This window comes from Hesperophylax consimilis, unplaced genomic scaffold (assembly GCF_061612785.1).
Source record: "Hesperophylax consimilis isolate HC1 unplaced genomic scaffold, BYU_Hcon_1.0 scaffold_45, whole genome shotgun sequence".
NCBI lineage: Eukaryota > Metazoa > Arthropoda > Insecta > Trichoptera > Limnephilidae > Hesperophylax > Hesperophylax consimilis.
The window spans coordinates 25,956-41,727 of record NW_028301275.1 but is presented as its reverse complement, the minus strand read 5'-3'; the positions used below and the strand labels follow the sequence as shown (position 1 = coordinate 41,727).

Below are 15,772 nucleotides of genomic sequence, written 5' to 3'. Positions count from 1 at the left end.
GCGGGTTCGAACCCGGCGTGCGCAAATAAATTTTATTTGATTAATTTGTGTTATTTCACAATTAATTAATTAAAATAATATATAGTATATTTGCGGCACGTTCCAGAGTGGAAGATACTACCAGTATCGCCCTGGTGTAAGACCACCATTCAGTATTGAAACGTTGCTCCAAATGGTTTTAGCCGTGTTTAGTGACTAGATCTGAATAGCCAGGTACTTCCCCACCTTCCTCTTTCCCTTCCCCACTTACCTTCAGCCTCACAACATCCCCCAATTGGGGATGCCATAGTCTCACTGGCTCCAGACGGGAGCAGTTGGGACTCTTGTGAGGTATTCACTATAAAAAAAAATAAAAAAAAAAATATTCTATATATATGTTTCAAAGACCCAATCCTGTCTAATTACGTCTCAAAGGGATCCAAATGATAATCTAGTCTCCTTCAACGGAAGCAATCTTCCGAACAGGCCTTCCATTGATATGCTTGGTGTAACTATAAGTGACCAGCTCAGGTACGGGGGCCCCATCGAAGCCAGAGTAAAGTTGGCCTCTCAGAAGCTGGGCGTACTGTACAGGGCCCGCAGATACTTTAATAGTACACAACTGCTGACCCTGTACAAATCGCAAGTGCGCCCTACTGTCGAATTTGGCAGCCATCTCTGGTCCGGAGCCCCTAAATACCTTAAAAAAACACTTGACTCTGTGCAGAAACGGGCGGTCCGTTTGATAGATTCCCCAATCTTAACAAACGGACTGCAATCTTTAGAGCACAGGCGTCAGGTAGGTATGCTGTCCTTGTTCTATCGGTATTACAATGGAAGATGCTCTGAGGAACTAGCGTCATTGATCCCTTCGGCACCGGTGCGTAGTCGGGATACACGCCAAACGCGCGCCCAACATTTGTACATGGTTGACATTTGTCACATGAGAACGGGTCGCTTTTACGATTCGTTCTTAAGTTCAACAGCTCGGCTGTGGAACGAACTGCCGGCCTCTGTGTTTCCTCCCTCCTACAACATGGGACTCTTTAAGACCCATGTTCACTCCTTCCTCTCCACAAAAAGACCCTCCACACAGCATCCCCAAAGATGACATAGGCCCTGAGGGAAACTATTCTCTTCAGGGCCTCCTGTGTGGAGTTAATATAAAAAAAATATATAAATATATTCGGCAAAAAATACCAAAAAAATACAAAACGTAATGTTGGTCTTTTCATTACTAGAGGGAACAATCTATAGTATTTCTTTTTAGGCTCGCACGAGCCTGGTCTTCTCCGAGGTTCATTCCTCTCACCCCTATTATATTATTTCAATTTTCGTCGAAGCCACTTTAACAAAAGATATCCAATATTTTGCAGATAAAAGGTGCAAAAATGTGTAATAATAAAAAAAAATTCTTCCAAAAAGGTCCATGTAAAATTTGAACATCTCAACATTGAGAATAAACCGTGAAAAACTGTTCTTTAAAAAGGGAGTTCATTAGACATTTAAAACCTTTCGAATAATATTTTTTTTGTTCCCGATAAATTTTGTTGTGTTTAAGACTAAAGAATTCTAATAAGTAAATTTTTAAATAAATCTTTTTAATAATTTACAAAAGAAAGGCGAAAAACTTATTAAACTCGAATCTGAAACAGAAGAAGCAAAAAAATTCGGTTGCATCTAGAAATTGGACCCAGGAACTCAGCCTTTCCGGGGCTTTGCTTTACCACTGAGCTAATTCGACCCTATCCCATTCAGTCATTTTAAATTATATCATACTTCCACTGTGAACTACCAACATTATCTTCACTTTCTTAATGCATATTTTATTGACTTATCTTTATATATGATTGCAAGAGTCTTCCCAAACTAAATTAGTTTGATTTTTCTGTTTCAAATTTTCGTTTGAGAGTCGCTAATATAGCCTTGAACGCCTTGAATGATTAAATATTACCATAGACATATGAATTACTCATTTATTCCAAAAATAAAATAAATTATTATCGATCGGATTATTTCTGGCAACATTTCCTCGCTTCTTTTCAACTGTCAACTGTCAAATTTGGTTGAAGTGCGGTTGTGTTGTATCAGGTTGTATTGTATACAATACACTTTCGTCGAAAACAAGATATAATACTATATTGTAATCAATAGTATTACTATTGAAGAATATCCTCTGGTGAAAAGTGTTTATCATAATGTGATACGAAGACACTTAACTACACGTATACTTCTATATGAAATGTTGAAATTAAATATCTAAACGCCGCAGTAAAAAATGTGGGGTCGAAGCAATTGGTGCGAAAGAGTAATTTTATTTTCACTCGGAACCGTTTTGTTTCTGTTGCTTTCAAATGTATTCATACAGTCGACAATATACAATGTCTGGCTGTTTATATACACGGTTTCTGTGATAGTTTTATCCATATGGGTGACATGTCGTGATATTCAATTTCTGCTGGAGCAAAACACGCCATTGAAGACAGAACTGCAATTTGATATATCATCTAAGCATTCAAAAATCAATATTGTGTCGTCTGTGATTCATATTTTCAAAAAGATTCTGACTGGGAAAGATGTTCGACAGAGTAAAATTGAAATTGAGCAAAGGAAGAAAGCCATTAACATGTCTTCTTGTTCGGATATTAGTACCATTGCCAGTGTTATTGAGAGGAAGTTTGTTTGGGCATGGTACTCTCAATACGTGTCTAAAGAAATTGCTTTTCCTTTCGCTTGCAAAGAACTGCTTGATCAAATGGTAACAAAAATATTTCAGGTACTAAATTACAAGTTCCATGACAACCGTCTCAAAGAACAATGTTGGATGTTAAAATTAGTAATATTTGCGCCAGTAATAGTTTAGTTTCTACATTTTAATTATAAATACAACATTGTGTTGATATTTTGCATAAAACACATTTATTGTAGTGGAAAAATATATTCTGGTATTGGTATCATTGAAACAACTTTTATGCAAAGTCAATTTTCTAATCCAACATAGTTTGTTGCGACCTTCACTAAATTATGTATTGTCCTATGAATGTCTTTTCACTGTTATTGTTTTGGTAAAGTTGTCAAATTCCGCCTCATGCAAAGGCTCTTTAAAAAAACAACACTTGATTTCAACTTAAATTTTCAACGGAGACAACTATTTTAGCCGAAAGAGATGTAAACACGCACAGTGGTGATAAAGTTGTGGAAATCCGCCTCACGCTTAATACGCATAAACATTATAAATAGCACTTGGTTTCATTTTAATTACTAAGTTTCATTTTAATTTTAAGAAACAACAATTAGTTTTTCAATTTTTTCTCAATCAAAGTTAAATTTGAAGGTTAGGAAATATGCATACATTATTAAAATAACCCAAACTAACACCTATTTTGTGCATGTTTTCGTAAATCCCCGACTTAAATAGTTGTCTCATTTAAATATTTAAATTGAAATCAAGTGTTGTTTTTTTTAAAGTTTTTTGCATGAGGTGGAATTCGACAACTTTACCATTTTTAGGTTGTTTGTTTGGATTATTTTAATAATTTAACTAAATTTTTCTAACTTTCAATCTTATTGCCAAATTGCCATTTATTCCAACCAACCCAACCTGGGACTTTAACAATCCCAATAAATATACTGTTCCTAAAATATCTTTTGCAAACATGCAGATGCTTGAAATTAAATGAAGAAAAGTTGTATAGCTCTTCTCTTGTCTATTTTACTAAAGTAAAGTCGCTATCCGCATCCCTCTGTTTGTGAGCTTAGTTCTTTTTATTTACTTATTCACGCCATGATGGCTTTTACATGTATACAATGTTTAAGGTAAACTGATCAGGATTACAATAATGAGTGTATCTTACATAGCACAACAGGCCGAGTACAGACAATATAAGCAGGTACAATACTAGTTGTCGTGGAGAGTTGTTTTACATTCAAATAATATTTGTTCAATAAATAATAAGAGTACTTAACCCTTAACTTTGGACGTGAAATAAAAATCACACTCCCATGGATGTCAGGTCACACGGACCCCTTCATAAAATTCTTCTAATTTTCATACCTGGACCAATCTGACTTTAGCAAGGAGTTTATACGTATAAAGTATTTGTAAATAAAAGATCGAGTAATAAAAATAATCAACTTTTATTCATATTTTAATAATTATCTCTAAATTTAACAAATTTAGTCAGTTTTCAGTCTTAATTGACTTGAGATCATATTAAGGCTCCTTAATTATAGTAGGTATCACATACATCAAAACTAATCATTTTTCCTAGCTAATAAAGAAAACAGTAACAAAACCTCATAAAAAAAACTTCTGAAAGAAATAAAATAAAAATTCTGACAAGGATCAAACTTATGTAAAATTACTGGCATTCAGAACATAGAGGCTTGGAACACTGAAGACAAACTGGCTGTGTACAAGCATGACTTTACGCCTGGAATTTTCTTTTGTTGGTTGGGCATCACGTTTCACCGCTGATGTACTCGGCTCACTACTGTCTGCCATTTTGTTTTCAAAATCTAGAACAAATTAAAAAAGATTATAATATTAAAATGTAAGAGAATTATAGTAGGTGGGTCACATAGGCCCCAGTATATTTGTATGGAAATTATAGTCAGCGGGTCTCACAGACCCTGATCAAATTTTAAATGATTATTAATAATAATAATAATACTTGGATGACTTGTATAGCGCCTTTTTTGTGCAAAAACACCTCAAGGGCGCTGTACAAACTTATAATACATTTCTATAGTGATCTATGTTATTACTTAACTATTTATGGAGAAAATATACAGTACAATACTTACCTGGTAGGTCACTTGAGATTAACACTTAATTAACATTTTCTAATTAATTACTAACGTGATAAGTGCCGGACGACGCGACTTTCTCCCTCCTTGGTCCAAACACAACTAAAACTGAAGCTACTTAGACGCGCGGATTTGGCGCGCCCGGGGAAGGAGTTTATTCCGAGAAATTGAAGAAGGGGCTGGGCCTCTGAGACCCGGCGTCCACAGTTAAAGGTTAAGGTACTATGAAAGTAGTAGCGGAACAATATTTAACCGCTTAATGCTTTTAAACGAGTCACACTTGCTAGCTAAACACGTTCCAATTTCTGGTAGGCCAAGTGACGCTCGCCGGTTTCGACTTGCAGCATTCTATTTTTAGCTAACACGAGTAACGCTCGTGAAAGTTAGCCATGTATTTTACGTTTAAACATTTAAAAAAACCTGATTTTTTTAAAAATACTTTTTACTAAAAAACTCAAGCATTGAGTGGTTAGTAACAAAATTCAAATTCAAAATTCAAAAAAAAATATTATATCACAAAAATACAGAGTACAAAGGGTATAACTAGAGATGGCAAAATTTCGTTTTAACTAAAAACGCGAAAAAATATTTATGGTTGGAAAATAGGGCATTTATAAGTTTTCTTTGCGTTTCAAGGCATTTGAAAGTGTTTCCAGTGATTTCTATTTAGCGAATTAACGCGAAAAACGTGATTTTGGCCGTATTTCAGCTAAATTATTCTATTTAGCGAAATAGGCGCGAATTTCCCGAAAATACCGGGTATTGACTGACAGGCGTACGAGAATGAAGGAGCCCACTATTAAAACGTGCGCAATGCTATCATTCAATCAGTAAACTGCCTTTTCCATTGTTGCATGTATTTACCTGTATTTCAAATATGCCTACTTTATTTCATTTTTGGAAGCCTGTCCTACCTCTTTTTACAATTTTGTTACTATTTTATGTGTAAATATTTTATATTTTTGTACTGTAGGCTAAAATTGCTTTTTGACATTACACAAATTGTGCAAAATAAATGACGCCTATTGATGTTAATCGCAATCTGCATTTGTTGTGTTTGTCTTCGACCCGTACTTAGAGTTTCCTTCCTTATTAATTTAATATTAAAATTAATTATTTATAATCTTTCACATGGAAATACTTGCAAATGAAGGCTAAACATATATTTTACCAAAAATACTTAAAATATGCGCTAAAAACATTCAGGAAATACATTTTTTTCTATTTTGCTACAAAACGCTAAATTGTGCCTCAAAATGCTATAAAACGCTAAATTTCCAATTGTTAATGCTAAAAAATCTGAAAATTAATGCTAAATTTTGCCATCTCTAGGTATAACTTATAGGTTACATCCTATTTCTTCCAGCTAACCCAACAAATACATATTATATTACATAACCCAACAATTACATGTTAACAAATGTATGTAAATAAAAAAATAAAAACTGAGGTATTTAATTTATGTAAGGTATTTATTTAAGATGTTGTGACATTTGTTTAAAAGAAATGTTTTTAGTGATGATTTAAATTTAAGTATGTCGGTTATTTGTTTGATGCTACGTGGAAGGTTGTTATATACTTTAATGGCCATGTAGTGTAGTCCTTTTTGAAATATAGTTTTGTTTGCTTTTGGGATTAATAAGTTTTCTGTGAACCTTGTAGCTTGTTTATGTGTTGAGTTTTTTTGTGGGAACTTTTCTGGAGATGATCGAACTAACAGGCATAACTCCATTATATATATATGTCCAACACTGTCAGAAGTTTGAGATTTTTAAAAATTGGTCTGCATGAATCCTGGAATATATTTATTTTACTAACAAGAACAATGTTGATCTTAGTAAAATAAATATGAAATGTTTGTTGTTAAGAATTTTAGTATTTACCAAACCTTTATGATGCCCGATTGGTTATTATACAGAACATAGCTTAAAATTAGTATAAGAATAAACAAGAATGATTTGTTGTAAAACAAATTTGTAATCAACAAACATTTATGACGCCCTATTGGGTGTTATATGGAACATAGAAAAATTAATATAAAGATAAAGTGTGCATGTAAGAAAAAAGACATTTTGTGGATCAGTTACAAATACATATCTATCCTAGACAAAATATTGGTTTGACATACAATGGTTATCTAGTAATCAATTACATATGTCGTGAGAGTGAGCGACGATATGTCGTGGATTTGATCAATGCAATAAGGAAGTTGAGTGAAAAATATTTTGACCTATAAAAAATATGTTCATGTAGATCAAAAAATATCGATTATAAATATATTTCTATATTATTATTCTTAGAATTAGTTAAACGTTCTTGAAAAAGCATTCAATAGCAATAGACTGTATACGCTCCACGATTGGTCAAAAGAATTCTGACGTCACATGTGTCGTGACTTGTACGTACAACGGATCACCTATGGTGCATCTCTTTCTATTACATGAGAGATGGTCGGTTTAGATGAGAGAGGTGTATAGGCCAAACGTTTATTTGGGTTTGTCAAATATATGTACGTATTTGTTGTTATTATTATATGAAATGGATTTCTAAAGATACATATTCGTATAGTGCTTTATAATAATATGTTGTTTATTGCATAACTTAGAGGTTTTTATTATTATACATGTCACATAGCATGTGATACACTTCAGGCTGTCGGCCGCCCAGAAAAGTCTCACAGTGAACTGGGCTGTAAACCGTTATTTTACTTTTGGTCTTTACTTTTCTGCGCGGTGGTCCTGAATTCGCGCGGGGCACGTCAACAAATAGCGACGGCAATACCGTACCGGGCGGGAAAAGCAAATATTCTAACTTAAAATATTAATTTAACTATGAAATCTTAATCAATTTTCTTTTTTTTTTTAATAAAATCAATTCTAATAGACGGTTAACATTGGTAAAAAAATTACTGGAATTCCTTATTGAAGAATTAATTTTTTTTCATACAAAATGTTTAAGCGACGTGGTTCTTACAGTTTGAATGACGTCACACCCACACCCCGCCTCTTACCGCTCGGATTCCGCTCGTTTTGGCGGGCTTAATAAAATTCAAACTTTGAGAATTAATTTAACTATGAAAACAAACTTAAAAAAAAAAAAAAAAAAAATACTCGTATTTAAGTTTGTATGCGAACATTGATAAAAAAAAATAAAAAAAATGGACTCAACTTCCTTATTGGTTGGCTAATTTTCGAAATAATTATTAACAGACTTTGGAACATTATAGAGAGCAGTCTTTCTTGTATTACGCGTGGGTACACACAAAGTAATAAGGTTCGTTAAATCCATGGCTTCCGATCCGCCATTCGCTATTTTGAAAAGACAAACTAAATCAGTCATTGCGCGCTTTGATAATAAGTCGGTCAAGTTTAGTAAGTCCATTAAAAAGATGTAATTAAGATCTTCGACTGGAATTGCTAATTTATAATTAATAAATCTTAGAAATTTATGCTGCACTCTCTCGATTTTTAGTTGGTGAATCTTATACAATGGAGCCCAGATTGTCGAATTATACTCTAGATTGCTTCTCACCAACCCAGTGAATAGTAATTTAAATGAATTAATTCATTTTAAATTTTTCACCGTCTGCAAAATAAACGATACTCGTCAGTTAGTTACATATTATAAAAATGTACAAATATATCCGTGACAACTTGATTTTTTATAAATTTATTTATAGTATTAGGGCTGTGTAGAAAGTTTATTGTAGGAGTCATTTAGGGGATAATAAGTAGTGACCGACCAAAACTAAATTCTCAACTAAAGTTTCAGCCGAAACTTAAACTTATTGAAATAAGTTTAAACAAAACACTATAAACCCTGAAATTACGAGCGTTTTTATGTGTGTTTAAGTGTGCATATAAGTTATTCTAGAGGAATATACACAAGCCCGAGTAAAGTAGAACACGATCCGACACATCCTAAATGTAGATTTCGGCTAAGCTGAAGTTTTGGCTAATTTCTGGCTAACTAGTAATAAATGAACATTCAAGTTTCAAGTCCTTGCTGAAATAAGAAAAATAAAACAACTCGGCTAGGATCAATGTTTTCAATCATATCCTGTTTTGCAAACAGGATATTGCCTAATAATAATATTACATTATTTTATTTTATAATTTTCATTGATTTACAATCTGTCCTTATTTAATGTGTGTTAAATAATATGCATACTTTTTTATTTCCAGATATCTCCCAACGTAGACACGGTCAGCTTGTGTTCTGATTCCCTCGGAATAATCCTTCGCCATTGCAAGGAGTATAAACGAGCTTCCAAACGCTTGGAAAGAACGGGTAAAGGAAGAATCGAAGAGTACTATAGAAACTCCCATCCCACTTCGGCCCAAAGAAATTCCCTCACCACATGTACCAAAGGAAAATCAACCCAAAGCCATTGCTTGCTTCTCACACGAGCCTTCCTGAAGGAGTTGCTGCCCTGGGAACTTTGGGGAACGCCCCACGCTATGCTTCTAGCCTCCATCCTCGCCAAACGATTGCATTCCTTCATATCTACAGATCTATCGAACCCCATTTGGCTAAGGCATAAGTTATCTCAATTGTTGGAGACAACTCCGCATAAGACAGAAGTTGTAAATACACCAGCAACATCAGCTGCGACTCCAGTCAAAATCTTCAAAGAAAAAGAGTTATTTCTTGTTCAAAGCGACGTTGTCAACCCCAGAAATATTTCTCATACACCTGTCATCGAGACTAAGAGAGATATTTCAACCAGCAAGTACGACTGTTTGGATAAAAACGTGGAAGAAACGCAAGTCGTTGTGAAAACATCCATCGAATCAGCCCTATCCAATTTGATTTCAAATACGACCGCTCCGATACTGCAAAGAGACATTGAAAAGATAACTGCAAAGCCCGCTACAAGTATCGTCCCAAATTACCAATTACACGAAGGAAAAGAAACAAAAATCGGCGCTATATCAATTTTGAAGAAGCCTTCCCAGCCGATTGATATAAAAGGATCGCCGTCGCATAGTCTCAACGGGCAGGAGAATCATTCTCAGTCTGCCGGTAAAGCGAAGAGTTGCGAAGTTAAGATATACGATAAGGTGGTGGATGGAAGTGTGAGAACGTGGAACAACGACGTTGATTTGGAGTGCGTCAGCTTGGGTCAAGATCTGTTGGCTTCGTTGGACGGCGAGATAGGGTTCGAGTCCCGGCTCGGGAGACTTTGGGAGGCGGACGGGGCTGACAGCAGCGAGGCCTGGAGTCCCAATCCACCCTCTACTGGATCCTCTACCAAAACACCTTACTTATGGGGTAAATAAAAAAAACTACTTGTAATTGATACAATTCAACTAAATTAACAATTAAGTTGTAAGGGGTAATCCTAATGTGTAATATGTCAAATGAACCAAGTAGTTTTCTTGGACGACCCATTTGTTATTAGTTTATATAATATTCATTTACCACTGTGGTCTTTTTTGGCGAGATTTTGTTGTCAATTTACTTTAAAAGATTCATGATTTATTTGGAAATATACCTGGTTGACATTAATTACAAAATATATTCGCTGTTTTTTAACGTAGCCCAAAATGCTCAGTGTTGTGAAGGTTATTTGGTATAAAAAAAATTCATTCAAAATTTACAAACTTTGAAAATCTTTCGCAACATGATAGCAATGCCGGTTGATGATTTTTTGTAATATATTATTATGATTACTTGGAAGTGTCTATGGTTAACTTTTAAAAGTGGCTACGAACACTGCTTGAATCATACGTCTCACCGTAATACAAAATGAGATAGATCGACTTTTATGAATTCATATCAGCTTGTGCCGTAAAGTACACAAGAATTCTCTACTGCTGTCAGAGTTCTGTGTACAAAAGGACAAAAAAGACACAAAGGGCTAAGATAATTTCAAACAGGCAATAACCAAGTATGATAAAACCATGTGTAATTACTAATGTACAAATGAGGATATCCAAAAAGAATGCCTGTCCAATTTAAACGTAATGAAAAAGTTCAGAAAGAAAATAAAATGATTTGACTTTAACCACTCAGAACGTCAAAAGACGTAAATATGATAATAGCGGTCAAGACATTAGATTGTCTTTTCACGTAAACGCGCGAGATTTTACAAAAATCGATTTATTTCCATCACTAGTATACGGATTGCCATGATTTAAAAAACAGAGTATCGATAATGAATAACGCTACACGTCTGTATTCAAGAATATCTATGGAACGTAGAAGTGCATTATCTAAGCCGATTGAATCTGTCATCTTGTTCGTTCATAATTTATTGCGTTTCTAAATAATTTATTAAAAATATTTCAGTTTGGACGGTTAATATTTTGAGGTGACTAATAGTTTTTAATTATATTTCTTCAATATATAAAGTGTTATTTATTTATGATACTCAGAAAAAAGTACATTTTTCAAGGCTTTGAAATAATGGTAAGCGATTTTTACATATTTTTGACGTTTTCATAAAATGTATATTTAGAAACGCAAATATTTACATATAACAACACAATGCGATAGTGGTATGAAGCTTTTAGCAAAACTCGTAAATAACACAAAAATTATCACGTTTTGACAGTTCTCAAAGGAACACATAGTAAATAAATGTCTTTGTCTGAGAGGTTAAATAGAATAATTCAAATGAGTTGAGGAGAAAATTGGCTGATGTCAGCTATGGAACATGTGTTATATTCATTTGAGTTTCTGACCTTTGGTACACAAAGCTTTCAATGGCTACTGCAGATAATTCTGGTGAACACGATCGGAACACCCGTTCACAGTTGATGTTGGCTTCGTTCTCTAATTTGTTCTTGTATAAGGAGGCATACATCTCTAACGAGCTGTCTTTTCCCCTTCTTTAATGCGGGCCTCTTTAAGACCCATATTAACGAACCCCTTCCTTAATCGTCTCACATTATCTAAAATCTTGCCGATATATGTATCTTTGATAGAGGTTTTAATTTATTTTATGTTTAAACATCATAGATTAGGTGCATGAATTCTACATGTACATTTTTGTTTGAGAAACTTTATAAAATTACTATCCAGGTGGTGAGATTTCATTACAAATAAAAAATGTCTGTCCCCACCATGGAGGAAAGAAGGGAGAGGAGATGGCACTAGGGCAACTGGGCACATCACATCAAACAAACTCAACTGGGCACATCACATCAAATCGCGTAGCTTTGGTTTGTCAGATGGAACATTTTTATTCCAAAGTGTCAGTACGCAATGTTGTAATAAATAAAATAAACATTAAAAGGTTTTTTTTTAAGAAGTACTGTACTTTGCCCTGTAATATTATTATACAAATAAGATATTTGTTTATTTCAAGGCTGCCCAAACTTCAGGCCCAGGCTTCGAACGAATTATAAGTGGCCCTGGGGGCGAACGAATTATAAGTGGCCCGCGTGAACCATTTTCAAAAAACCCGTCAATCCGCCAATTTGAAAAAGTGTCGCGGGTCCGCGGTAAAACAAACAGTGCAGCTTGCGCGCGGTCACCAGTGTTGCCAACGAAGGCGATTTATCGCTATGTAGGCTACTCAGAACGAGAATCAGCGACGAAAAAATCTAACCTGTTGAACTTGTATTCAGTGGCCCGCCAGTGATTCAAAATCGTCAATTTCGCCCAACTGTTAAAAAGGTTGGGCAGCCTTGGTTTATTTCCTTTGTCACACTTCACAACCAGTTTTGTTCAAAGTTTAAATTATTTGTATGTTTTAATTAGCTCCATCTATTGCTAATTTGACTAAAATTTCAATTTGAAATCCCCCCCCTGCACCCCCGGCTTCTGTCGCTAAGTCTCGTAGAAAATGTTCATATGACCAACTCCGCTACCTTCCTTCCTCCGTGGTCCCCACCATTAAAGAAGTGTTTGTTACAGCCGCCATTGATGTCATGTATTTAATGCAAAATGTACATGTTTGCTTTTGTTTATAGGCGACGAAGACACCTTGGACATGGACTTAACAGAAGAAAGTCCCCCTAGAAACATGGTACATACTAACATCTCACATTCCATTTCTAACTTTAACATAAACAAACCTCTCAGCATACATAACATGAAGGAACTGCAAAACATATCCAAAAATACCGTCAATCAGGCTAAGCATAAAATAGGCGACTTGCAGGTTTGTCAATATGCCCCAAATACCCTTTGAATGTGCCTTAGATATGTGAATGTTCGTTAGAGTAAAGTCTTCACTCTTCTAACTTTCTATTCATTGTATTGTTTTTGTCTAACGCAGCTGTTTGTTTCGTGTTTCAAGCATGGGAGAGGGATTTCTTGTCTTGATACCCAATGGCTGACAAACTATCGACAATAATTAGTTACTGCATGAGCACTGGGATGTGTTGGCTACGGTTTAAAGCTGGTCAATGTTGCCATGATTATATTAACCCTTGGAATACCAGCGAATCCGTAGCGGATTTGCTAGGAACTCACCGCTCTTGCCTCGCTATTTTGTATATCTCTAATCTGTATCTAATTCGTTTTCTCCTTTTGCGTGTTTTTGTACATTCACTCTAACCAGACGATGTCATCTTCGGGGAGGTTGGATTGCTACGTGTAATTACATGAAGATTGTTGAATCGGATAAAGAAACCTTACTTTTAATATCCCTAAATAGTTGACAAAATCAAGACGCGATCTAAGTGAAGAAGATATAGTGGAATTATTTCTCGATCTTGGCCACAAATTTTAGAAAATAATGGGAATAAAAACTGCTGTATTTGTTCAAACATAAAACTCAATATCTCGTGCTATTTTGAACCAAAAAAAATGCTCTTAGCATACTAAAATAAATTTTATTCGCTTGGCAAGGAAATAATGTATCTAGCTTTTCGTTTCGTCACTTGCAAACATTGGTTTTTTATCTGTGAAAAGCGTGTTGAAAATTCTGCGATAAATGTCTTATTTTTCATTTTTAAAAGTCATAGTGCTGTATTTATTTACAGGAAAGCCTGAACACATTGTCTGGTAAGACATCATTTTGTAAAAACAAATAAGTTATTATGAAGATAGTGTTAGCTTGGCGGGCCGCTTGGCATTTCAGCTGGTACACTAAGGGTTAAACAGAGAGCAACAACGGTGAACATAGACTTTATTTTATTAATGGTAAAACTTCAATGTTTTATTAAAGATGGCATTTTAATACTAGGCGATAGACGTACTCAGCGTCTTTTTACAATCTATTTATTCTAACCCGATCTACGCGGCTCTCCCATTATATACATTGTTTCAAAATGTGCCGCGTGATGGGATAGATTGACGTTGAAAAGACCGGCATTAAAGATTGTTAAAATTAGATAATTTAATATAAAAATTGCTTATTTAAAATTTTAACATTTCATCTATGCCAAATTGAAACAGTTTTCATAAAAATACAGTTACCCCTAAGGTTGTCCATTGACTGGTGGGTAGGATGCTCGACTAGCAGTCAAACAGACCAAGTTCGTTAATTTATGAAAAGATTTCAATACCGTCGGCATCGCTGTTCTTTTTCATACGTTGGGTTATATATCGCACCGCCTCTACATATCGTATATATACGTCATTGTAAATTATCTTGGGGTGTTATGCCGTGTTGCACTTCACCCTTTATCCAAAGTTTCAGTCAGCCTTGCTGTGTCCACTATCAGGGCAGATATCATATCACATCTGCCCTGATAATGAACTGGCTCACTGATCAAGTCCATCTTCATGGCAGATGTGAGAAGATACCTGCCTTGATGATGGACACAGTGAGGCTGTCTGAAATGTTGACTAAATTAGGAAGCGCAACACGTCTTAACACACCGAAAATCGATCAAAATAATATTTTTGCGTGAGAGAATCTCATATCATGTCCGGCATAGTAAATGTTTTCTACTTGAAGGGAGCTTCCTGTGTTGGTATATTTGTATTTGATGTTAATTGTTACTTATGAAAATGATGTCACTGGTTGTTTTAGCATTGCTTACCTTCCAAACCTTCCTGTATTTACCGTTTCTTCCTCTGTTTCTAAATGCTGCAATTTGTCATTGTTTAGATAATCTTATTTCTTCGATATCTTATTTAACCTCCCTCTAAATTAAATCTTGCAATCTCACAGATCTGTTTAGCGAAACCAACTTACTGCAAAATTAACAATAATTCCTTTAGCCAAGGTAAGTTTCTTGAATAATGCATCTTATTAGTACTCACAGAATGTGCCGCAATATACAAATAGTTCATCACAAAGCAAAAATAACACGAGGCCCTTACTGCAATTATTTCTCCTCAATTAATTTGTATTTAAAATTACATATTTACAAATGGATTTTGGCTTAGTATGTCATTGTAAGCGAGTACAGTCATTGATAAAAAATGAAGTAACTTTATAATTTATCAGTGTTTTTGTAGGAAATATTTTAGTATTGAAAATTATACGGTTGTTTTCATTTTGAAGGACGAAGCGGCGGGCATGATGGAAGGAATTTTGGACTTTGGGATGGCCGGCTTAAGAAAAGGACTTAGATTAACAGGACTTCAAGAATCTTTGCAGGTAATAAACTCCATGGTGTCCGGAAACTAATAGTACAAGCTGGAATTTGGTGAATCTGTATTTTATCACTTTGGCTGCTATGCGCTCATATATGTGTATACATATTTGATTTAAAATTCATCTTTCGATATCTCGACTCTCCACGTAAATAGCGCAAAACACGAGATTAAAAATTGATTTGAACCTTTATCTAGACGGGACAATGATTTTGTTTATTATAATGTCTTTTAATTAATCCTGTAGTGAATTGTGGGAGTCTTCAATGATATTAGGCCTTGCGCGCACCACGATTTTCTGTACCACGATAATTTTGTCGCAGAAATGCAACGTATGAGTTAGTAAGTATGTGCGCGCATATACGACAAATAAAAAGTTGCTATTTTAAAATTGTGATTTGTCACATTTTTCTGCGACAACGCGCGACGCGATTGTCGCAAAATAAAATTATAGCATTTGAAGTTATATGGAAACGCGCGC

At 34.8% G+C, this 15,772-nt stretch overlaps 1 protein-coding gene across 1 annotated transcript in view; it reads left to right on the top strand.

The window, feature by feature from the left end:
* The first annotated feature begins 2,476 nt into the window (after positions 1–2,476).
* Positions 2,477–15,772, top strand: part of LOC149408890 (uncharacterized) — a 35,590-nt gene continuing 22,294 nt past the window's right edge. Inside the window, exons 1-4 of the mRNA XM_089650336.1 lie at positions 2,477–2,755; positions 8,973–10,062; positions 12,711–12,766; positions 15,200–15,295. Coding sequence (XP_089506462.1) covers positions 2,606–2,755; positions 8,973–10,062; positions 12,711–12,766; positions 15,200–15,295 — 1,392 coding nt within the window. The 5' untranslated portion in view covers positions 2,477–2,605. The remainder of the gene's footprint in view (positions 2,756–8,972; positions 10,063–12,710; positions 12,767–15,199; positions 15,296–15,772) is intronic.